The sequence below is a fragment of the Elgaria multicarinata genome, chromosome 5, assembly GCF_023053635.1.
Source record: "Elgaria multicarinata webbii isolate HBS135686 ecotype San Diego chromosome 5, rElgMul1.1.pri, whole genome shotgun sequence".
NCBI lineage: Eukaryota > Metazoa > Chordata > Lepidosauria > Squamata > Anguidae > Elgaria > Elgaria multicarinata.
The window spans coordinates 55,925,693-55,951,621 of NC_086175.1; the positions used below are offsets into that span (position 1 = coordinate 55,925,693).

A 25,929-nucleotide genomic window follows, 5' to 3' on the forward strand; every position below is an offset into this window, starting at 1 on the left:
TGAAGTGTTTTGAAAATGGTTGGATATTGAAAGAAAACAGATGCATTCATTATAGCGTGAATATCTAAGGAGGCCACATAAGATCAAAGAACTTAGATCTAAGAAAACAAATCCAAGAAAAGAATATAATTATTATGGGGAGATGCAAAATTAGAAATAATAACAATCATTTAAATAGAAATGTAATACATCTCACAATAGTGGGGAAGTGTGACCAGGCGCCTTGTGGGCCTTGCTCAGTCTGCTATCTAGGTGCTGAATGTTGATGAGCAATTTCCTGACCTCTCTGCTCTCCCTCCTGATGTTTCTTTGACTTGAAACTGAACTTGGACTAGACAGCCCTTCAAATAGAGAATGGCTTCAAACAGAGCACTGTCCTCTGTAAAGTAGGACACCTGGCAACCCAACCTGAAGGCCAGTGAGCTTCCAGAATGACATTCCCTGCTGCAGTTAGAAGAAGAAATAGGCAGCCCCTCTCCTTATGCTCAGAAGCATCTTATGCTACCCAGGATATTCTTTATATCATGAAGTGGGGAAAGTATTTTAACCTCAGGACCACATTGGCTCCAAGGATGGACATCAGGGGCCACATGCCAAAGTGGGTAGGATCACCCCCACCCACGCACCCACCCATCTCTCTCCCCCACAAACACCCAATCTCCATTCATGCACAAGTGCACAAACATTGTCAGAGCAGCTCCCCTTTTGCTGTTGATACAACTGTGAAGAGAAAGCTCACACTTCAGGGCACTGCAGGCACCTTGCCTATTGGGAAACATGAGGAAAAGCAAAGCAAACTGAGCCAGCTCCTCTCTGCCTCTTTTGAGGGGTGGGGGCCTGTGTGGAAAGGCACAGCAGGGACCTCAGTGAGCCACATGGGGAGGTGTGGCTTGCTGAATTCTACTAATGGATTGGGAGTTCCCCATCCTTGCTTTAGATCCTGGCAAATATAGCCAGATATCTTTAACATTCATGAGAAAATATATGTAAGGATATGAATTTTGATATGCTCCTCAGTGAGCTAGGCTTTTCTATATGTAAGTGGCATTATTTATTTATTTATTGCATTTCTACTCCACCCAATACCCAAAGCACTCTCTTTCACCTCATAATTTCTTGATGAAACATGGTTGCATTATGCTGCATGGATACTGTATAAACTGAACTGCCTTTTCAAAATTCAGGATATTTAAACGTAGCTTCTTTCAAGTACAACCTCTTTTGGATAACTCACATTTCCAAAAGAAGTGCTTTTCTAAGTTTGCTGAAAATGCCTTATGTATGCAGTGCATAAAGCAGTAGTAGAGTGGATCCTACTGATTGTTGCCCAGAAGCTTCTAGTCATAATTGGTACTCAATCTGAGACAAGAGGTTCTTTGTTGGGACTCCTTTTTCTCCTACCTTAAGGGGTTAGCAGCCACTTCCAAGTCATCCCTTCTATGTTTGAGCCCCTTCCCCGCTTTCTTTCCCTCTGGAACAGCATGAGCTGTCATGCAATTCCAACTTGGCTTGCCCTGCCCAAGTTCTTCCCCTCCTGTTTCTTGCTCCTGCCTTTGTGGTCCTTCTTCTCATTGCTGCCACTGCAGGCCCATGTCATGGTTGTCAAAACTATTCTAAGCCATTATAAAGTGGTGAAGATCCTGCCTTGGTGGAAATAGTGGAAGTGTTTCTCAGTTTATGCAGAGCACTTTCCCTTCGTAACTTTAATCAGCCCCGAGACATCTGAGAGTTCGGGACTTCTGAAGCCTCTTCCTTGGACCATCTTGAAAAAGCAGCATCCTATTGGCATTTCAATTACAGATGTCCTTTTTAAAAGAAAGGAAAAGAAAGAAAGAAGGAAAGAAAGGGGGGAAAACAAAGAAAAGGGAAAAGAACCAGTTTAAATAAAATAAAGAAAGGTTAAAAAGTAAGAAAAAGGAAAAGCCGCTGATTGCTATTTCCTGCTAAAAATGCAAGTGTGTCCCCCACACACATGGGAAGATTTCCTTCAGTATTCCAATCAGAAACACACCCACCCACCCTGCTTTTTGGAGCCCAGGAATGGGGATGAGAAAGTGGGGAGGACCTAGTTGAAACTCCCAGATTGTGCATTCAGTTTTCTATGGGAGTGTAGGAAAGGCCATAGCAGAAGCAGGATACAGTATTTGCTCTGCTTTAGCATTTCACAAAGGAGCTGGGAACCCAGCATGGTCATCTTTCAAAGCTGAACAATAAATAAAGCGTGATGCAGGCACTGTGAGTAACAAGTTTTCTTGACAGCGTACAATGGAGAGACATCCATCTTGATGTGATCATGTGCAGAGACTCAATTTACACAAGGTACAATACAAAAGGGAATCTAACACGACTGGGCTGGTTAAGAACAAGTCTCTATATGCCTGTCTTCACAAACCCAGTCTGAAAAAGTCAAAAAGCAGTAGCTCAAGAAAGGGTCGGGGACAGGGATGGGCACCCTTTTTTGCAATATCTTTTGTACGCTTTTCACAAAGGCAGCATTCAACAGTAGAGAAAGGGACTGTGTCAGCCTTTGTGCTGCCTCGATACCTGTGCACAAAACACCATATTCAAATATTTTCCACAGCAAGGCCGGGAATATGTCGCCTGCCCTGCAAATGTTGAGGTGCTTTCAAAAACAGCATGTGGGATCTACTGAGGACAGGGAAGGCAACAATATGACATCACTTTTCAAGCCATGGCATGTATCTCTCAACTGATGGTCAGATGAGAGTTAATTCACAAGTGAAAAGGCTTGCCCTTTTGAATTCAAATCCAGCTCAAAATGGGAATTGTTGCATTCTTCACCTCTAACCAGTGTTCCCTGCCAATCCCCCCACATACCCTGAGCTTCTCTACATGAACAATTTATTGTACGCTTGTGATTGGTCACACACAGACATTTGCGGTCCTTTACATGACTCCGTAAACCTCCAGGACATCTCAACACATACACACACACTTTATCCTGCTTTCAAAAAGATCGGAAATATACTGTAATAACAGTTAATGGTGCAATATCGGCAGTTTGAAATGCTGGTATTGCTCTATAATTCAGCCACTAGATGGAGGTGTTTCATTGAACATGTACAGCATTACTGAGAAGGGAAAATTTCAATTTCAAATCATGTGTTTGCCATCTAAAGGTGCCCATTGTAAATCTGGAAAGACTCTGGAAGAAGAAAGCCCAGTAAGAATGTGAGATTGTTGCATAATATAGAGTAGCTCCCCATTTCCCTGCCAATCTCCCTTCCCAGCCAATGCTCTACTCTGATTCCAAACCAAAAAAAAAATAACAACAAAGCTCCCCACCAGGTTTTGGAGGGCCCTTGGGCAAGCTACCCCCCAATGGGCTCCCCCCTTAGTCTACCTTCTTATTGCCGTTTTCACCAGCTGCTATCGCTCTGCCTCTTCTTTCTCATCATTCTTGCCACTTGGTTGCTTGACAGGCAGAGAGCCAGGGAGCTGATCTTCCTTCTCACCACCAACACTGTCTGGGCCAGAGCAACAGCCAGGTGAACAAGCTGGTTGCAAATATGAAGGGGGGGCACTACTTCAAGGGGTTCTTGTCAGTGTGGGTCCTGGGCAGATTCCCAACCTTGCCTACCCTTGATGTGATCGCTATCTCCTTGGAGGGGTAGTTGGCAGCAGAGAGGTTTTCCATAGACAGGAGAGACATTTCCATTACATCTTAGCTGGAAACAATGTCCCAGAGTAGCTTTCCCCAACCTGATGCCCTCCAGATGTTTTGGACTTCAGGTCCCATCAGCCCCAGTCTCCATGACCAATGATCAGGAATGCCAGGAGTTGTCATTGAAAACATCTGGAGGGCATCAGGGCAAGGCAGGCTGCCCCAGAGCACATGCAGGAGCATCAGTCCTGCCAGGGAGCACTAAACATGTGGCTTTGTCTGCCACCAAATTGAACTGGGAGGCAGAAAAACCTGCATGCCCAGGAATGTTATTTACAGGTTAGAAGAAGCCAGAAATGCCACTCTTGTCTCTATGAGCTGCTGCCGCTGCCTCCTCCTCCATAGGTTAACTCTCACCCTTCTCAAAGACATGGGAAAGAGATGGACGTTGCAGTGGAGGTGGGGGGCTTCCTCAGAAAGTCAGGGTGGGAGACCTCAAGGCTTTTTCTTAAGCATTTTTCCAGGAATGCAGAAGAAAGAGAGAAAAAGGCAGGGAGGCAGGCAGGTGGATGGATGGACAGAAAGAAAGAAAGAAAATATTTCTCGACTTACCCTATTTCTTCGATTCTAAGATGCACTTTTTTCCCCATATAAACATCTCTAAAAATGGGGTGCGTCTTAGAATCGCGGGTGTGTCTTAGGTTTTTTTTTTTCTGTTGGTGGTACTGAAATTAGTGTGCGTCTTACAATCGATGGCGTCTTACAATCAAAGAAATATGGTATCAGCACTGTATTTTCTGTCTACATCTCTAACCACAGTTATTGGCAGAAGGATTACACTTTGGGAGACATAATCTAAAATAAGGAGGTGGGGCTATGCAGATGAGGTAGACAGGAAATTCACCTGAAATAGACAGGAAATACCATTCTTCTTGCTTTCCACTATGTGGAAAAGTCTAAAAGAATTCCAGCAGGGTTGATGGTGGCCTGTATGCAAAAACCTTATAGTGGTAAAAAGCATGAAGTACATTATTCATTTGCAGTTTTGCACCTCACTTTTTTTTTTTTTTTTACTTTAGTATCTCTCCAATAGAAAGCTTCTTTGATTTAATTGTATTTGTTCAGATATTCTTTTTAAAATGGTTCTGAAGCTGGTTTTATTTTTACAATGGATTTTTCTTTAGCTTTTTAGATTGTATTTTTGTTTAGCTTTTTAGATTGTATTTTTGTTTAGCTTTTTAGATTGTATTTTAAATTATCTCTTTTATCCCATTTACATCTGCTCATCTTTTTTACTTGTATTTTTTAAACTATGTTAAATTGTGACGGCGTATCGCTTTTAGCAATAAAGATTTCATTCATTCATTCATTCATTCATTCATTCAATGGAAGTAAAACTATATTTTCATTGTATTCAACAGAGCAAAAAATGAATAAGAGCATCCAGTATTAGCACCTGGAAATTAGAACTGTGCATGGACACCCTCCCAATCTGGTCTGAATTGCCATGCTTTGGTTTAGGATTTGGATTCAGAACTGGAAATGTCACTGTTTTGAATTGTCCCGTTAAGTATTGGTGTTGTTTGTGCATGTGCATGGATGCACACAGCACATGGATGCACAGATGTCTATCTTGCTTTTGCCATTCAGAACACTGGTAAAGTTCAGAACTACTGTTACTATGCAGGTGACTGCAGTACATTAAGAAAATATATTTTCCACACTGTAGCTTCTATAGTAGTCGCAACTAACTAAACCATTAAAAGTGATCCAGTTCACTGAACCAAATAAGAGGAACCTAAAATTAGAAAATGGATGCCAGTAGCTATTGTATATATATATATATATATATATATATATATATATATATATATATGGATGGTGTGTGTGTGAAAGAGAGAGAAAAATGCTCAGTCTTTGCTGTGTGTTATTAGACCAAAAAAGATTTCCTCCTATATTTCTTTTTATCATTTGAAGACTTTAGCCACAGATTTTTATGACTTCCTCCAAGGCCTGATTATGAAGGGAAGGGCATTTGTTTATTTCTTATGACTGATAGTCTCTCCATATTAGCAAGGAATAAATTAAGTCCATTGGTTAGTGACAATTGCCTTGGCGACACTAAAAACAACATCATATTAAATGATGGAATGTGAGCAAATGAGGTATCTCATTATATTATGATCACCTCTGACCAAGCATCTTTTCATCCTGCTTGGCTTTTTGAAAAGGTCCCCAGTTTATAGGTTTGGATAGTTTGAGCATCCTCATTCCAAGGAGAGAGAGAGAGAGAGAGAGAGAGAGAGAGAGATGGTGTTCCTTTCTTGAGCCATGATCAGGGCTAGAAGTATTCTTTGCAAGCTTCTTCCCAAATTCTGCTTCCTCCATTTAAGTGAATGAGAAAACTCTTCAACGTATGAGTTTCAAGTACATGGATTAGGGCATGTTTTAAATAGCAGTAAAGATGATGAGCCAAGTTGTGATTATTATTTGGGATTGCCACCATTTCCCAGATTTTCTACATGTGTAGAACATGGAAGACCTCCTCCAGGTAACTCGTACATACACACACATACACACAACTTCCCTCTTTAAGCAAGGTGAACATATCTGGATCGTGCCCATTTTTCAATGTTGATCATCCTGATCAAGCTTTAGGCAAGGTTTCAAAAGGCGTATTTACTAGTAGTAGAATACAGTGAAGTGGATTACAACACACATCTCGTTAAAAGTTATGCAATACAGACAAGACAGACAATGCAATGCAGACAGACTTACTTGTAATGCACTGTGAACCTGCAGCTATTTACCTCAGTCCATGAGTTTGCCACACTCCACTCAAATCCTAATCCTACAGATACTTATTCATATTGCCCTGAGAGCATCCATCATAGTCCTGCAACTACTTAGAATCATAGAATTATAGAATAGCAGAGTTGGAAGGGGCCTACAAGGCCATCGAGTCCAACCCCCTGCTCAATGCAGGAATCCACCCTAAAGCATCCCTGACAGATGGTAGTCCAGCTGCCTCTTGAATGCCTCTAGTGTGGGAGAGCCCACAACCTCCCGAGGTAACTGATTTCATTGTCGTACTGCTCTAACAGTCAGGAAGTTTTTCCTGATGTCCAGCCGGAATCTGGCTTCCTTTAACTTGAGCCTGTTATTCCGTGTCCTGCACTCTGGGAGGATCGAGAAGAGATCCTGGCTCTCCTCTGTGTGACAACCTTTTAAGTATTTGAAGAGTGCTATCATGTCTCCCCTCAATCTTCTCTTCTCCAGGCTAAACATGCCTGGTTCTTTCAGTCTCTCTTCATAGGGCTTTGTTTCCAGACCCCTGATCATCCTGGTTGCCCTCCTCTGAACACGCTCCAGCTTGTCTGCGTCCTTCTTGAATTGTGGAGCCCAGAACTGGACGCAATACTCTAGATGAGGCCTAACCAGGGCTGAATAGAGAGGAACCAGTACCTCACGTGATTTGGAAGCTATACTTCTATTAATGCAGTCCAAAGTAGCATTGGCCTTTCTTGCAGCCATATCACACTGTTGGCTCATATTCAGCTTGTGATCTACAACAATTCCAAGATCCTTCCCGTTTCTAGTATTACTGAGCCAAGTATTCCCCATCTTGTAACTGTGCATTTGGTTTCTATTTCCTAAATGTAGAACTTGGCATTTATCCCTATTAAATTTCATCCTGTTGTTTTCAACCCAGCACTCCAGCCTATCAAGATCACTTTGAAGTTTGTTTCTGTCTTCCAGGGTATTAGCTATCCCACCCAATTTTGTGTCATCTGCAAATTTGATAAGCCTTCCCTGCACCTCTTCATCCAAATCATTCATAAAAACGTTGAAGAGCACTGGGCCCAGGACTGAGCCCTGCAGTACCCCACTTGTTGCCTCTTCCCAGTTTGAGAAGGTTCCATTGATAAGTACTCTTTGAGTCCGATTCTGTAGCCAACTGTGAATCCACCTCATAGTTCTTCCATCTAGCCCACTTTTAGCTAGTTTGTTAATCAGAATATCATGGGGCACTTTGTCAAAAGCTTTGCTGAAGTCAAGGTATATGATGTCCACAGCATTCCCACAGTCCACAAGGGAGGTTACCTTATCAAAAAATGAGATCAAATTAGACTGACAGGATTTGTCCCTGACAAATCCATGTTGGCTTCTAGTAATCACTGCATTGATTTCAAGGTGTTTACAGATTGACTTCTTTATAATCTGCTCCAGAATTTTCCCAGGGATGGATGTCAGACTGACTGGTCTGTAGTTCCCAGGTTCCTCCTTTTTGCCCTTTTTGAAGATAGGGACAACGTTAGCCCTCCTCCAGTCGTCCGGCACCTCACCCATTCTCCATGATTTTGCAAAGATAATAGACAAAGGTTCTGAGAGTTCTTCCGCTAGCTCCTTCATTACTCTAGGATGCAGTTCATCGGGCCCTGGAGATTTGAACTCATTCAAGGAAATTAGGTGTTCTTTGACCATTTGTTTATCAATCTCAAATTGCAATCCTACCCCCTCAACTTCTGCTTCACTTTTTCTATGGGGGGTCATAGACCTGCTTTTAGGAGAAGACTGAGGCAAAGTAGGAATTGAGCACTGCAGCCTTTTCTTTGTCATCTGTTATCAATTTGCCATTATTATTATTATTATTTATTTATATAGCGCCATCATTAAGCAGTTGAACCACCATTTCTTTCCCCTGTCTTTTACTACTCACGTATCTGAAGAAAGCCTTTTTATTGCTTTTAGCATCCCTCGCTAATCTCAGCTCATTCATAGCTTTAGCCTTCCTGACGCCATTTCAGCACTTCTGTGCTACCTGTCTGTACTCTTCTTTTGTAGCCTGGCCTTCCTTCCACTTCCTGTATGTATTCTTTTTTGTTTTCAGGTCATCTCTAAGCTTTTTGTGGAGCCACATTGGTTTCCTCTGTTGTCTTCTATCTTTTCTACTTGTTGGAATTGTTTGTAACTGTGCCTTTAAAATTTCCTTTTTTAAATACTCCCACCCATCCTGCACTCCTATTCTAATTAGGTCACTTGCCATGGGACCTTACTTATCATAGTTCTGAGTTTATTAAAATCAGCTTTGCTAAAACCCAGAGTACGTGTATGGCTACACTCTACTTTTGTCTCCTTCATAATCAAGAATTCAAGTATGATGTGGTCACTTTCCCCCAGAGTTCCCGTAACTGCCACTTTATCCACTAAGTCATCCCTATTGGTCAATATCAAGTCAAGGATTGCTGATCCTCTAGTTCCTTTCTCCACTTTCTGTAGGAGAAAGTTATCACCCTTACATGTAAGGAATTTCTTTGAAGGGTAGTATTTGTCTCCCAACAGATATCAGGGTAATTGAAGTCCCCCATCACTACTACATCACACTTCCTTGAAACACTGGCAATTTGTTTCTCAAAAGTTTCGTCCTCGTCTTCTCCTTGATTGGGTGGTCAGTAGTACACTCCGATTATCATGTTCATTTTATTCCTTGCCCCATTTATTTTCATCCAGATGCTCTCGATGGGGCTCCCAGTCTGATCCGCCTGTATTTCTGTACAGGGATAGGTATTTTTAACATATAGTGCAACTCCACCTCCCTTTCTATTTCTTCTGTACTTTTTGAACAAGTTATATCCTTCAATTGCTATATTCCGGTCATGGGAGTCATCCCATCAAGTTTCAGTTATACCTATCAAATCGTATTTGCCTTCATGTAATAAGAGTTCAAGTTCATTCTGTTTGTTTCCCAGGCTCTCAGCATTGGTATATAGACATCGAAGACCGTGTGTTTTATAGTCTGCCTTTGTTCCTATATTGTTGCAGACACTATTTTTGGGCACTATTGGAGCTGTTCTCTGTACTATGGTGCATTGGCCTTCATCCATTGTTGCCTCGAAGTTTACATCTCCCGCCCTGTAAGATTCAGTTTAAAGCCCTCCTGATCAAGTTCTTCATGCTGTGGCTGAACACATTCTTTCCAGCCCTTGTGAGGTGCAACCCATCCCTTGCCAGCAGTCCATGTTCCGAGTAGCATAGCCCATGGTCCCAGAATACAAAACTCTCACGTCGGCACCACCTTCGTAGCCAGTCGTTCATCCAGAGTATTTTTCTTTCCCTTTCTAATCCTCTTCCAAGAACCGGGAGGATGGATGAGAAAACTACCTGGGCCCCAAAGTTCTTCAGTTTCCTTCCCAGAGCTTCAATGTCTGAAATGATTTCTTCGTAGCTCTGCTTGGTGACATCATTTGTTCCCACATGGATGAGAAGAAAGGGGTATGTGTCCGTGGACTTTATGAGCTTCGGTAGCCCTTCAGTCACATCTCTAATCTGTGCTCCAGGAAGACAACACACCTGGCAAGTCCATGGGTCTTCACGACATACTTGGGTTTCAATCCCACACAGCAGGGAGTCTCCCACAATGACTACTCTTCTCTTCTTCTTGGTTGACCTACCTTCTGCCTCTTGTTCACTGTTGCATGGTGTCTCCTGTACTTCTTCCTCTGCAAACTGTCCTTCAGTCTCATCCTCCAGTAGCTGAAAGTAGTTGCTTAACTCTAATGGTTCCACCAGTGCAGAATGCCGTCTAGTTCTTCTGCTCCTAACTGTCACTCTTTTCCAGAGAGTTTCCTCTTCATTGGCTTTCCTCCCCTCAGCATACTCCACTTCTGCTTCAGCTGGCTGTTGCTCTTCAATCTCATGTGCTTCTTGTTGCTGTTGCAGTTCCACTGTTCGGTCTAAGAACTCGTCTTCTTTTATTCCTTGGAGGGTGGACACTCAAGTCCTCTCACTTTTTCTTCCAAAAGTGCCACCAGCTTGCACTTGTTGCAGGTGTACGCCATGTTGAGCTCAGGCAGAAACACGAACATTGCACACCCTTTGCAGGTCACCACCTATAGGGACTCCTTTCCATCCATATTGTCCATTTCTGCTTTGTTTTTTCCTTTCTGATTATAGTGGGATTGCCTTTAACTCACTCCAGGAGTGAGTTTGTCTCACTCCAGGAGTGAGTTTGTCTTGATCCTGCAGCCACTTACCAATATTCCTCGGGGATCTTTTTGCCTTATCCTGCAGCTACTTACTAAAAACTTCAAGAAGTATCTGATCCTGCAACTATTGACTTAAAGGAACCTGTGCCATGATGAGGATTAATAAAGTCTATGGTTGCAGTATTTATGTGGTCACATTGTTCATTGGGGACATGTCCCCCAGCAGAAAGGACACTCTTTGTGACAACTGAACATAGAGAGAATGTAGACATAATAATGTACCTGAGCCCATCTTCTTTCACATCTCCATCCCATTGTCTATACTGAGGCAACAAATGTGCAAGGTCTATGCATATATTATGAGGAACATGTGTAGAGATAGAATTGGGATCACACTCTTTTGTTTCATTGCCTCTGCTTGCATTCAGCATAACTTTCTAAAGAGCATATGTGTGATCAAATTGTATGATCATTGTCCAGATGAAGTGCTAAAGCATAGGAATATTATGTGCACACAACCCTGTTTCCCTCCCTTCTCTTCTTCTGGAATGGTCATGAGAAGATTAGAAACATCCACTTTAAAACCGTGACAGAACTAATCGCACGTGTGTGTGTGTGTTAAAAAAACTGTGGTTATTTTTAACTACAGCTTATCTAACAAGCCAGAATCAGAAACCATGGTTTGATCTTCACTTGTTCAGGAGGGAGAGCAGGGGAGGGGGAGCAAGCTTGTGCAGATAGAGCTGTACTATGGCTTAGCATTTCATTTCAACCAATGTTGACGATGGGACTGAGTTATGAAAGAGGATGGGGCAGTGTATACACGCAGTGATTTTAAGGTGTTATGTCTAGGCCTGTTCCCCTTAGGTTGGGGGAAGGAGTTTCTGGTGATCAATCGGAATCAGATTCTGAAGCAGAAGAGACAGTGCCAAAAACATACCCGCCTATATGGGGAGTGGGGGAAGTGACTCTCACGGGCTCTCCACCAGCTGGGAATGAACTTCCACCAGACCATCTCTGAAAATCTTAACAATACACAGTCTGTGGGAAATCAGTATTCTTCCGAGGCGGAGGGCACTGCAAGGCTAGCTGATCCTAGAGTACGCAGCAGACTAAAATGGGTGGAACAAAAGGAAGGTGAGAGAAGGTTGGCCCAGCTAGCCTCTTGCCAAAGGCTTCTTCAGAACCAGTCTCCCTGAAGTTAAAGTGTTCTGGGAAAAGGCTTTCTGTTCTTCTTCTTGAAACCACAATTGTCTCGCTTAGTTTGCATAGTTTTGCCTAGAGGAAAGTTCCTAGAGGTTGGACTCTCTTCAGGTGGGAAGAGATGTTTATTGCCTGAATAAAGTTTTGTGGATTACGTGGCAGACCTCTTAATTGTCTCCCAATAAGGCAGGAGATTTTGGGAAACACAACATAAGGCAGCCTTACCCAACCTGGTGCCCTCCAGTTTTTTGGACTACAACTCCCAGCATTCCTGAGCATTGGCCTGATAACAGGGGCTGATGGGAGTTGAAGTCCAGAACATCTGGAGACGCCAGGTTGGAGAAGGCTGCTTTAAGCAATCAGTGTGTACTAAGTGGAAAGCTCTGGCGTGGGATGCAGGAGGTTAAAGCATGCACACTTACTGCTTTCATGGTGATGTATAGCAATAGAGAAGAGAGCAGGACTAGTGTCCTTCCCTGGCTTCTTGGTAAGTTGGCTGCCCCTCACAGGGGGTGAGAGTCTACACAGTGGAGACCAGTGATAATTTATTGGTAATATTATATAGGGTGACCATATGAAAAGGAGGACAGGGCTCCTGTATCTTTTACAGGTGTATTGAAAAGGAAATTTCAGCAGGTGTCATTTGTATATATGGGGAATCTGGTGAAATCCCCTCTTCATCACAACAGTTAAAGCTGCAGGTGCCCTGCCCTCTTTTAAATCTGGTCACTCTAGTATAGCTCCTGCAGCTTTAACTGCTGTGATGAAGAGGGATTTTCACCAGGTTCTCCATATATACAAATGACACCTGCTGAAATTCCCTTTTCTATGCAACTGTTAGATACAGGAGCCCTGTCCTTTTCATATGGTCACCCTGTAATTATTATATCTAAACTAGAACTTCAAAATTGCGCATGGAAGAGCATGATTGTGAAAAGCAGTACAGATGAGTGACCCTCTTCACTTCTGCACTGCAAATTCCTTAGAACGTGAGTGTCTTCCTGTGCAAATTATACCTGATATAATCAAGGTGCATTAACTCCCAAAATTAATAGCAATCACAGCAATAAGTCACCATACATTCTGTTTATGTCATTATCTTAGAACTATGTTAGCCTATGCGGCAGGGTCTTGCTATTTACTGTTTTACTCTGTACAGCACCATGTACATTGATGGTGCTATATAAATAAATAATAATAATAATAATAATAATAATAATAATAATAATAATGTTTGGTCAGCATGCAGTACACACCACTCTAGTACTCAGAAGACCATCTCTGTGAATGGTTTGAAACAGATGGGCTTTCTCTCCCCACCCCCCATCTCCCAGAAAGTTTTTAAAAAGCCCAAGTTGCAGTTTTCTTCACTAATCACATTTGAGCAAATAAAAGCACTTTTCAGTCCTTCAGCACCAGCAGATTCAAGGTTACAAGTCTGAACTCTTTGCAAGCTAGGAGAGGCCTGGAATGGATGCCATTGCAGATGTGATACATTCCAGATAGAATTCCCCATGGAATTCTATTTCTTCCCCCCCCCCCGCAAAAAAGGGAAGCAGTTAATCTATTATTGGGGTTGTCAATATCTTTGAGTGATGTAATATTTTGCTGATGACAATGCACATACAGCTGCTCCAGATATTTTTGTTCGAAAGCTGCTGCAAGTGCATTTCTTGACACATACCCTTCACAGTCATTAAGAAGAGAAAAGATTCAGCACCCACACAGGTTCGTTGGTTCATCCAGTGAAGGCTGGTGGATCCAATGTCAGTGAGATGATGACTCCACCCCGGGTTTCACTAAGAACTCTAAAGGAGCTATCCATAAAAACATAAGTGTCTTGTTGGATCAGACTATGGTCCAACATTCTTATTTATTTATTATGTTTATATCCAGACTTTTTTCCTCTTACAGAGAACCCAAGGCAGCTTACACAGTAGGCCTCTTCTCCATATTATCCCACAACAACCCTGTAAGGTAGGTTAGGCTGAGAACCAGTGATTGACCCAAAGTCACCCAGTGAGCTGCACGGCTGAGTGGAGATGAGAATCTGGATCTTCTGAGTCATAGAATCATAGAATAGTAGAGTCAGAAGGGGCCTATAAGGCCATCGAGTCCAACCCCCTGCTCATTGCAGGAATCTACCTTAAAGCATACCTGACAGCTGGCTGTCCAGCTGCCCCTTGAATACCTCTAGTGTGGGAGAACCCACTACCTCCCTAGGCAATTGGTTACATTGTCATACTGCTCTAAGAGTCAGGAAGTTTTTCCTGATGTCCAGACGGAATCTGGCTTCCTGAAACTTGAGCCCATTATTCCATGTTCTGCACTCTGGGAGGATCGAGATGAGATCATGGCCCTCCTCTGTATGACAACCTTCCAAGTTTTTGAAGAGTGCTATCATGTCTCCCCTCAATCTCTTTTCCAGACTAAACATGCCCAGTTCTTTCAGTCTCTCTTCATAGGGCTTTGTTTCCAACCTCTGGTCATTTTCATTGCCCTCCTCTGAACATCCTGCAGCTTGTCTGCGTCCTTCTTGAATTGTGGAGCCCAGAACTGGACGCAGTACTCTAGATGAGGCCTAACCAGGGCCGAATAGAGAGGAACCAGTACCTCACGTGAATTGGAAGCTATACTTTTGTTAATGCAGCTCAAAATAGCATTTCCTCTTTTTTTGCAGCTACATCACACTGTTGGCTCATATTCAGCTTGTGATCTACAACAATTCCAAGATCCTTCTCTTCTGTAGTATTGCTGAGCAAAGGATCCCCCATCTTGTAACTGTGCATTTTGGTTTCTTTTTCTTAGGTGTAGAACTTGGCATATATCCCTATTAAATTTCATTCTGTTTGTTTTTAGCCCAGCACTCCAGCCTACCAAGATCACTTTGAAGTTTGTTCCTGTCTTCCAGGGTATTAGCTATCCCAACCAATTTTGTGTCATCTGCAAATTTGATAAGCATTCCCTGCACCTCCTCATCCAACTCATTCATAAAATGTTGAAGAGCACTGGGCCCAGGACTGAGCCCTGCAGTACCCCGCTCATTACCTCCCTCCAGTTTGAGAAGGTTCCATTGATAAGTACTCTTTGAGTCCGATTCTGTAGCCAACTGTGAATCCACCTGATAGTTCTTCCATCTAGCCCACTTTTAGCTAGTTTGTTAATCAGAATGCCATGGGGCACTTTGTCAAAAGCTTTGGTGAAGACAAGATATATTCAGTCCACACCATTCCCACAGTCCACAAGGGAGGTTACCCGATCAAAAAATGAGATCAGATTAGTTTGACAGGATTTGTTCTTGACAAATCCCTGCTGGCTTCTAATAATCACTGCATTATTTTCAAGGTGCTTACAGATTGACTTCTTTATAATCTGCTCCAAATTTTTCCCAGGGATGGATGTCAGACGGACTGGTCTGTAGTTCCCAGGTTCCTCCTTTTTGCCCTTTTTGAAGATAGGGACAACGTTAGCCCTCCTCCAGTCGTCCGGCACCTCACCCGTCTTCCATGATTTTGCAAAGATAATAGTCAAAGGTTCTGAGAGTTCTTCCGCTAGCTCCTTTATTACTCTAGGATGCAGCTCATAAGGCCCTGGAGATTTGAACTCATTCAAAGAAATTAGGGGTCCCTTGACCATTTGTTTATCAATCTCAAACTGCAATCCCACCCCTTCAGCTTCTCTTTTTCCAGGGGGTGGTCATAGACCTGCATTTGTGACAAGACTAAGAATTGAGCACTTCAGCCTTTTCTTTGTCATCTGTTATCAATTTACCATCTGCATTAAGCAGCTGAACCACCATTTCTTTCCTCTGTCTTTTACTATTAACGTAACTGAAGAAAGCCTTCTTATTGCTTTCAGCATCCCTCACTAGTCTCAGCTCATTCTCAGCTTTAACATTCCTGACACCATTTCAGCACTTCTGTGCTACCTGTCTGTACTCTTCTTTTGTGGCCTGGCCTTCCTTCCACTTCCTTTTTTGTTTTCTGGTCATTTCTATGCTTTTTGTGGAGCCACATTGGTTTCTTCTGTTGTCTTCTATCTTTTTTCCTTGTTGGAATTGTTTGTAATTGTGTCTTTAAAATTTCCTTTCTTTAAAAACTCCCATCCATCTTGGACTCCTTTTCTCCTTAGGGTCACTTGCCATGGGACCTTACTTATCATAGTTCTGAGCTTATTAAAATCAGCTTTTCTAAAATCTGGTGTACGTGTAAGGCTGTACTCAGCTTTTGCTTCCTTTAACATCAAGAATTCAGGTATGGCATAGCCACTTTTCTCCTACATCACATTATGGCTAGATCTACACTATTGCTTTATAGTGGTATTGAAGTGCATTAATAACTGTTGGGGCACAATCCACATTCCATATGCTGCTTTCATAGTGTTATATCCTGCTTTTTATCCCACATTCATAATTATTTTACACGAGGTTGAGATCTGGCCCTGGTCTCTTTGCAAGAGTCCCCCCAAGCCACTGGAACACAGTGGTCCACTAGAAATTGGCCAAAGTCCCCCTGATGGATCATGGTCTGCATTCTACCCTCAAATATGAAGCTGTGCTGAGAAGAGAAAGGAATTGCATATTTTGATCATGCTTCTCATGTATGGTTCTTGATGAACGTAGGCATCAGTCTGAAAAATGTCCCTCATTATCTGGTGCTAAAACATTTACAAAGCCGTTCAATAATTCACACAGCTTAAAATGCAATTGGTCAGGAGCCACTAACTCTCTAAAAATGCTGCAAGGGTCGTTCTGCAACGTAGCAGTAAAATAAATGGAGATTTAGTTAGGAAAATATATTAAGGAGCTGTTGTGGTTTCTGACAGTGGTGATTGTTGCCCATACAACAGCTTTCAAAAACATACTCATATGGTGCGGGAGAACATGTGCTGTGTCTAGAGATGTAAAGTTTCTGGAAATTTTGAAGCCATGGGGGAAAAAATCGGGTTTCTTTTTTCTGGGGTGGGGTCCAAAAAAACCTGGAAATTTTCAGAAAAAATGAAATAATGCAATATTAGCACTTTTTACAAATTGAAAGTCACTTTGTTACTTTAGGAGCATAAAATATAATTATGTCCAAGTTAGTTTGGCATAAAATTATTACATTTGGTTTATTAAAAGTACAGTGTATTCAAACAATTATTACAAACTGAATATATATAACCTTTTTGGTAACAAATGGAGCTACAAGCTCCTGAACTGTTAGGAACACCTGGACTGTAAGGATCCTCTCTGGTTTTGCCAGTTTATGAGAAGCAGGCAAAAAATAATTTAAAACTACAATAGAGGAAACCATCGACATTAGTAACAAAGAAAATTGTTTATGTCTCCGCTAGTCCTCTGCAGTGTCAAGCAGACATAAAGCACCAATTCCAATAAAAAGAACTGAGAAAAAGGGGGAACCAAGATTCAATGAATATGCATAACTTTAATCAGACTCATTTTCTGAGCTATAGCTGTCGCTATCAGTTTCAGTCTCTGCTTCAGTGGCAGTGCCCCCTAGAGGCAGAAATGCACCTTGTTCTTGCATTTGAGAGTTGTAGTCTCAATTTGCAACCTATTTATTTATTTATTTATTTATTACATTTCTATACCGCCCAATAGCCGGAGCTCTCTGGGCAGTTCACAAAAATTAAAACCATTCAAAGTATAAAACAACAGTATAAAACCATAATATAAAATACAATATAAAAGCTCAACCAGATAAAAACAGCAGCAATGCAAAATTACAAATTTAAAACACCATGTTAAAATGTATTTATAGGTTGTTAAAATGTTGGGAGAATAAAAAGGTCTTCACCTGGCGTCTAAAAGCATATAATGTAGGTGCCAAGCATATAATGTAGGTGCCAAGCTCCTTAGGGAGCTCATTCCACAGCCGGGGTGCCACAGCAGAGAAGGCCCTCCTCCTGATAGCCACCTGCCTCACTTCCTTTGGCAGGGGCTCACGGAGAAGGACCCCTGAGGATGACCTTAGGGTCTGGGCAGGTACCTCTGTGTACTTCTTGCTTGTCCTCTGTGCACAGAAATTGTACTAATCTAATACTGTACATAGTTTATAGAAATCATTTGGAGAAATAAATATCTGAACACCTTGTCTTAAACATTTTATTCATCATGCTAAAATAAAACATCCCATAATCCATTTTTTCATGTTTTCCAATTTTTCAGAAACGCCCCCTCCAAAAAAAAAGGCTTCAGAAAAAACCAGGGGGGGGGGAAATCATTTTTTCTGAATTGTTCCGGGTTTTTTTTCCATGCCTTCATATCTATAGCTAGGTCTGAATGTATTTTTTCATGGTTGGCAAGAATCTTTAACAATAGTCTCTTAAAATAATGATTTCTAATTTTTTATTTTTTTAAAAAGGTGGTATTAACTATGTTGGGACATCTGGGTGTGCAGCAAAAATTGTGGACATCTTACAGCATTATTGAGTTTTAATTTTAATTTTAATTTAATTTTAATTTTAATTTTTGTGAACCGCCCAGAGAGCTTCGGCTATTGGGCGGTATAAAAATGTAATAAATAAATAAATAAATAAATAAATAAATTGAGTGAGAACGCAGACATGGAGTGTATTGGTAGTAGTGTGCTGCAAATACTGTATGTGCAACACAGGTAAGGAACAATAATAGTTGAAGCAGGATAATGGGACATAAATGATTGTCTTATATGTTTGAGAACCCCTGATAACAAGAGATTGCATGGGTCTTATCCTTTCAAACTTCCTGTCATTGGGCTCCTCCCAGTTAACTTGCAAGCTGAACTCCATTCACTTTAAACCTATGGATTGCATAGTTCATGTCTACAGGAGGTTATTCAGTATAAGTGATCCTTACAAGGCCTGCATACCAGAGCTGGCCCTACCATGAGGCTGGGTGAAGCAGCCACCTCAGGCAACAGATGCTGGGGGGTATAGAGGAGTGGTGAGGTAGTGGAGGACAGACATCCTGCCCTTTACCTTCTAAGCTATCCTGCTGCCCTTGGATACAGTAGACAACACCATCCCATCACTAGTGTTGAAGGAAAATTCAACTGCCAGCCCAGTCAGCTTTTGTATATGGAATGCGAGGGAGGGCACCATCATGTCCTTCACTTCAGGCAATGAAATATCTTGGAATGGCCTTAGCTGCCCTCAGCTCAATCTGCACTCATCTCCTGCAAGGAAATAAAGGAAGAGACAAATAGATTGCAGCTAGGGTGGCCATGGCTTCTCTTTTATAGTCCTCTATTAGAAAGGCTACTAGAGAACCACCCTCTCTTTGAAGGGCTGTCCTGTCCAAATCTGGTTTAAAGATAAAGAACCATGAGAACTGTTGCCCACCAACACTTAGCACCTGAACAGCAGACCAAATACCTCACCTGGTCACAGTCTTCTGCACTATGATGAGATTTCCTGTATTTGTATTCAGATTATAATTTTTTCCCCTAAATTTACATCTACATATATAAGTTAGCATGTGCCAATTTTATGCAAATTTGCATCTTCTTTTTTTTGACCTGTTCTTTTGGAAATGTGTTTCCTCTTTTTGGGTGGTTCATAAGTGGTCACCCAAATTGCCGAGTCAACATTAGCTAGTTGTGGGTGACTGGTCTGTTCATGGGCAGGAAAAAAAAAAAAGGAGGAGATCAGGCAGGGGGAAATGGAGAACAGTGGGAGGGAGGGAGGGAGTGTCATGCACCAATACAGCTCCTCATCTACTACTACTTCAAATATGGGGATGCCATATAATGGGGTTAAAGGGGCTGTAGCTCAGTGGTAGAGCACCTGTGTTGCATGCCAAAGGTCCCAAATTCAATCCTTGGAATCTTCAGGTAGGTCTGGTAAAGAATAGTGGCTGAAACCTTGCAGAGCCGCTGCCAGTCAGTGTCAACAATACTGGGCTAGATGAACCAATTTCCCAGGTTCCTTATTTATTTATTTATTTATTTATTTATTGCATTTCTATATCGCTCAATAGCCGAAGCTGTCTGGGAGGTTCACATCTTCATTGCCTCTGTGTGTAATGATTACAAAATTAAACTTTAATGTAAATACCTGTTGATATTTAATCCCACAGTGACTGGGGTGCAATTGTATACCCAATTGCCTGGGGGAATAAGCTCCATTGAATTCAATGGGACACCTCTGAGTAGACATGTATAGTATTACCCTGAACAAGTGCTGGAATGAATTGGATTGGGAGGCCTGTTTGCAAAGGGATAAATATCTGCATATGTAGTTAACATGCCCACAGAGGCAGTGTTTTCAGCCTAGGACATGGAAAAGATAGTGGGTCATAAAATAGAAATGAACCCTACAAGAGTCTCATTTAAATATTAAGACAAACAGGATTGGCATGGAAAGGGATGCTTCTTCAATTTTCGAAAGACCAACTTCAGTGAAATTTGTGATACCTAAGAGCTAGGAGGAGAGAAATATCCATCTCAGACATTCAATGATTGTATAAATCTATGAAGGATTAATAAAGGAAAACCTTTGTACCGAGTCAAAGCAGCCCAAGGCAAGAAAAAAAGACCAGGACCTTTCATTTTGTGGATTTACATTATTAATAACAGTGAAAAATAGGCATATTCTACCTAGAAACTTCTGAAATGCCATAGGATTCCCCTTACAGGATCTAGTCAAATTTAACCCAGCCTATTATGTCTCCATTTATCAATGTGGCAGCAGATAAGTAAGGCTGGTTTGGGTTTTAAACTTCAACTATAAACATCTGTATAAGTAGGAAATACCTGGTTGAGTTAAGCCCTCTAGTTTGTCTACAGACCTTCTGAGTCAGCATGAGGGCAGGGGGGGATGGGAGTGCCTTGTGTCCCCTCCACACTCTTGATTTTGTCATGCCTGGTGGGGGGGTGGGGCTCTGGAATGGTTTTGGGGCTGTTGTTGTTTTTTGTTATGTTTTTGTTTTGTTTTTTCCATTCTCTCTTTGTTTTATTTTAGTATTTATTTCCAGTTTGTTCACATCTATAAGAAAAGTATTACTCCTTAAAGAACAACAACGTGGAGATGCCCTGGAGGGTGGATGCAGCAACTGCTGCATGGAGATGCTCTGTACTTATGCTTTGCATGCCAGAGGACCCAGGTTCAGACTTTGGCATCTCTAGGGAGGGCTGGGAAGGAGCCCCGTCTGAAACCCTGGGGAGCCGCAGTCCATCAGTGTAGAGAAGTCCATCAGTGTAGAGAATCTTTTGGCTGGAAGATTCTGAGAGTTGTAGGCCAACACATCTAGAGGGCACCAGATTGGGGAAGGCTGGTGTAGCCAATACTGAACTATATGGACCAATGGTCTGACATAGTATAGGGCACCTCCTTGTGCTCTTTACTATACAGAGTCCAACTCTTCCATTAAGTTTAGGTTGGTATGTAGGGGATGGAATGCAGTGGAGCACATTTCCTTTTTCCTTTTCAGTCCAGGGAGCTTCAAGGTGGCTCCATAAAGACTCACACATCTTGTGGCTTTATTACTGCAGCACTGTTTCTGTCCCTGATGCCATTCTTGGTATCCAGAGACTACTTACACTATTGCACTGACCCTTTCTTATCCAGGGCCTAGCATGCTCAGGTAATATTGCAACACTTTATGGCTAATGAGAATTTTCCTCTCAATGGGAATAGCAGCTGCATGAAGTGAGGAGGGGGATTTGACCTGGATCAGGACCACAGCAGGGAGTAAAGAGCTATGGCCACCTTGCCCCTCCTCCCACCTGCCATGTTCCCAATCTGGATCAGAATCCCTGTGCTTGCTATTTACAAAATAATAATCAAAGCATCACTAATTGCATGGTTGGAGTCACGCCTAGTTCGGTCCATGAAGTGCTGTGGGGCAGGGCAGCGAGCCAGCTGAATTCTCTGGCCATGAGATCTAACTTTGCTTCCTTAGAAGCTAAAGGTCAATATCAGAATTGCCTTCTGTAAGAGATGAAATCTCCAATATTTATCTTGTTGACACCAGTGGGAGTTCTGCTGATGGTTGCTATGGATGCAGGATTTCATACCCAGGATATCATGTTTTATTTATTATATGGCACTGAGAATAAGGCTATATTTTCTATCGGCATCAAATCTGTATGTGGTTCTGCTGTGGGGGAGAATATCTGTACAGCTCTGGGAAGCCAATGAGTTAGACGATATGGCATGTGTGGGTCATTTTCTGAAACAGGTATTCACAAAGAGCATGGTAGCTATGCATAGTCCAGATTTGTCTTCTGTCCATTTGTCCTGAAGGTAGAAGAAACCACAGGCTGGTTAAAACAAGTACAGCAGGATTGCACATGCACTTACAACTCTGGATATCTTATTTATTTATTTAGATTTGTACCATGCCTTTCTGCCCCCACCCCCAAGCATTCAAGGAGGCTATTGTCATAGGTTTTGGATGTGTAATACTCTCTGTCCACCAAATTCCCCCCCCCCCCCAAAAAAGCACACATGAAGCACCTATTTCCAGGGCAATCCTACAATATTGTAGAATTGCAGCTTTAGAATCGCAAACCACTGCAGAACAGGACTGTGTGTCTTTGCAGCCAGTTATGATGATCAGGTTTCACCATTCTTCAAGGCCATATGATAGATTTAAAATAACCCAGCTAACACAGCAAGTGGGACTTTAAATGTCAAGAAGGCTAAGTCAGGGGTTCCTTTATTATTTTGCCCTCGGTGCCTTTATTCACACTAGGGAGAGGATTTGCTCAGTCAAAAATGCTGATCCTTCTGACTTCACTTCCAACAATAAGATGACTCAGAGCACCTTCCAGGTGTTTGTGCTTTCCTAATAAGGTAGATGAGTTTATGGGATGGAGAAGGAGAACAGGAAGTAACACTACAGAAGCGATGAAGGCACTGAAAAAAATATTTAGCAGGACTCACAAAGAATGCCAAGTAGTCCAGCTGTATTACAATCACCACAGTGCACCTCATCTTTAAAATGGAAGATGCTCTGTAATATTTTGTTCACTTGTGGAGGGTGGGACAGTAATGGTCTTTCCATCTACATATAAACACAAACAAACAAACAGCACTGCCCATGGAGAGCACCTGCAAGGACTAAGTTTCTATCAGGACTAAGCTAATAATATTTAACTTGTTACCTGTTTTTTTCCCAAGAGAGTTGAAAGCATCTTGTATTTTCAGTGAGTTTTCTTTCAGATGCATTTGCGTTGTTCCCTCACTGTTCTTCTCGGCATCATTTCCCTTCATTGTTTTTTTCCGTCATAGACCTCAACTAGTTTTTGCCCACACTACCATATAATCCTAGTAGCTGTGTTAACCTGGGTGATTGTATCGATGATGTCACAAGGCTACATCAGAAATGGTGAAGTAATAAACACTCCGAAATTCAACCCCATGGGTTGCCACAGCCAATCAGATTTGATGGGGCTCAGATGGACAAATGAAGTCAAGGACTGCAAGTTTGAAGAAGAATGAGAGGAATGGAACAAAAAAGGCACCTAACAGTAGCCAAACAATGTAGATGTCCAGGGTTCATATGTTTTCCAGGCATCTGTTTGGCTAAATCAAATGGACTCCTTCAAACTGAATGCCAATGTTAGAGAACATTCAGTGCAGTACTGGCTTATGTTACAGTGTTTGTTGCTTAGTAAACATACAGGCTAAAGGTCCTCTCTGCAAGTTCATATCTCAGTACATGTTATTTGTCTTCGTCTCATGCAGATCAGACATTCTTCATTACACGAAGCCATGATGTTAATTTCCTGCTTTCTTTGTTTTGCAGGTCTCTTATGTAAAGGCTATTGACATCTGGATGGCTGTGTGTCTTCTCTTTGTGTTTGCTGCGCTGCTTGAATATGCAGCTGTGAATTTTGTGTCAAGGCAACACAAGGAATTTCTAAGGCTTCGGAGAAGGCAGAGGAGGCAAAACAAGGTACAATCCCCTATCCTCAGCATGACATTTTTTCAAAATAATTGGCTGCACACTTCTGATTTCTGCTGAGATTAAAAACCCACGTTTTCATTTCTTGAGTTTTGGGTCAATGGAAGGAGTCAAAAACTTAAAACAAAAGTTCTTTTGCTACTCGTGGTCTTTGTATTTGAACTTGTGTGAAATCGAGAGGCTTTTTCCCATTTGCAAATGAAGTCTAAATATTCCTCTCTGTGGACAAATATTCCCATTTTGAAGAGGCTTCATGCAAATCCATGTCATTTTTTCCAAATTTCAGGCTTGCTGTGAATATTCATTTCACCTTTAAGTTAAATGTCTTCTAGGCACCAATCCTCCTCATTTCATTCTTTTTAGCACTGTTCTCTTCCACTGGCTTAGATTCTGTTCCAGCTGCCAAGGCAGCAACCAACAATTTGTATTGCAGCAGTTAAAGTGCTCTGGACTTTAGTGCATTGGATGGGAACTTTGGACATAATTTCTTGCCTGGAGTCATACCAACACATTCGGAGTTGTTTCTCTCTTGGCTTTCCCATATGATATTTACCAAGCCATCCAAACCATATTATTTCAGCTGTTCTTTGCTTTAGTTTGAATTTCATAGTGAATTCCAATTGATTTCCGTCTGAATTGCTTCACATGGCTCATCCTGATGTTCTTCCTAACTGTGCCATTCTTAATTTTTGTTTTTGTTTTTTTGCTTTGTTTTGTTCGATATATCATTGCACCATTTCCATTCTTGCTGCTGCCATCTGTTCTGACAATTCTGGGAACAGGCACAGACTGTGACTGTTGGGAATGAAAGCGTCGAGTCGGTACGGCGTGTGAATGGCTTGCGGACAAAAGAGTCATCAGCGTACGGGACAATGAATCAGACCAGCAATCCAAGTTTGAGGGTAAAATGAGAGAGAGGTTGTATGAAAATGTCATAAATTGGCAATGACCAGTATTCATGGCATCACATATAGTTGAACTCTTCTATCAGACAAAACAACTGTTCTCAGCATGTGAACCTCCCGGTATATGTTTCTGCTCCTCGTACCCTGTGCTTCTACTTGTTTTCCATCACCACTTTCATGGCGATAGCAAAGGCACTGCCTTTCACCATGGGCCAGAGCATGTATATCGAAAGCTTAATTTAGTTCATTTTTTAAATGTACATATGCTGCTAAATTTGGAGGTGGTGTCAAACTACATGTGACACTAATTGCATGAATTCAATTAGCATGTCTAGGTTTTCCCCCAGGTTAAGTAGCCATTATAGGGAGAGAGATGAACAGGATTGGGACCATGGTGTGTGGGGAGGGAGGATTTAGCCCTTTCCTGTCAGGGATCCCAATGAAAATCCCCCTCCTCAGGCCTGGCGTCAGTGGTCGGCGTGCAGGGGCAGGTGCTGAGGGCACAGAGGTTCAGAAGGGCTCCTTCCTGCCCCTGTTGTGGCTGCCACCATCCCCCGTCTCACCCTCCCACTGGCCCCACTGATGAAAGGAAGTGCCAGTCTGAGCCTATGGACCCTGCGGTGTGCCATTTAAATATATATATATATATATATATATATATATATATATATATATATATATATTACCTTTTGAATGGCAGCAATCTGAACCAATTAGACTTTGGCTTTGTGGGGTGGGGGACACAGTCAATGAGGGCATAAGGCGATCTTTCATCATTCCTGTGCCCTCATTGGCTGAACCCCCCCAAGGCAGCATCTGACGGGTTCAGACTGCTACCATTCAAAGGGAAGTTTTAAAAACAACAACTTTAAAGAACATGAAAGATTGAGACAGTCACATGCCACCGACCTGCCACAGCATTTTGTTAGCAGGTGCATCTGGGCCAGATGAGGATGAAGAACAGCTGGCGCAATTGGTGCTGCTGGAGCCTCCACCTCAGGTAAAAAAGAAAACAGAGTAGAGGGAGAGAGGTTTGGCTGTTAAGGGGTGCATTTGGCCATCTGGGCCAGGTGGCTGGCCTTTATCAAGTGAGAGACAGGGGAGCAGTGGGTGGAGGGCTTCAGGGGCGTGGCACTGGGCATTCTGCTAATGGCCCAGTGGATTCTGGCCCTGCCCCTCCCAGCAGCTCTGAGCTCTGGGAGTGTAGCCTCCATTTGTGCCAATGGAGGCTTTCCTCCCAGGGCTAATACTAGCTTCAGCCATGGTGGAGCATGATACTCATCACATGTGGGGGGAAGGTTCACACACACACACACA

General features: G+C 42.2%; 1 protein-coding gene across 2 annotated transcripts in view; it reads left to right on the forward strand.

Moving 5' to 3' along the window:
- Positions 1–25,929, forward strand: part of GLRA2 (glycine receptor alpha 2) — a 147,096-nt gene that overhangs the window by 99,738 nt on the left and 21,429 nt on the right. Inside the window, exons 9-10 of one of the 2 annotated variants that reach the window (XM_063127526.1) lie at positions 23,549–23,698; positions 24,490–24,609. In XM_063127526.1, the coding sequence (XP_062983596.1) occupies positions 23,549–23,698; positions 24,490–24,609 (270 nt within the window). The remainder of the gene's footprint in view (positions 1–23,548; positions 23,699–24,489; positions 24,610–25,929) is intronic. The other variant, XM_063127527.1, reaches the window with a different exon arrangement.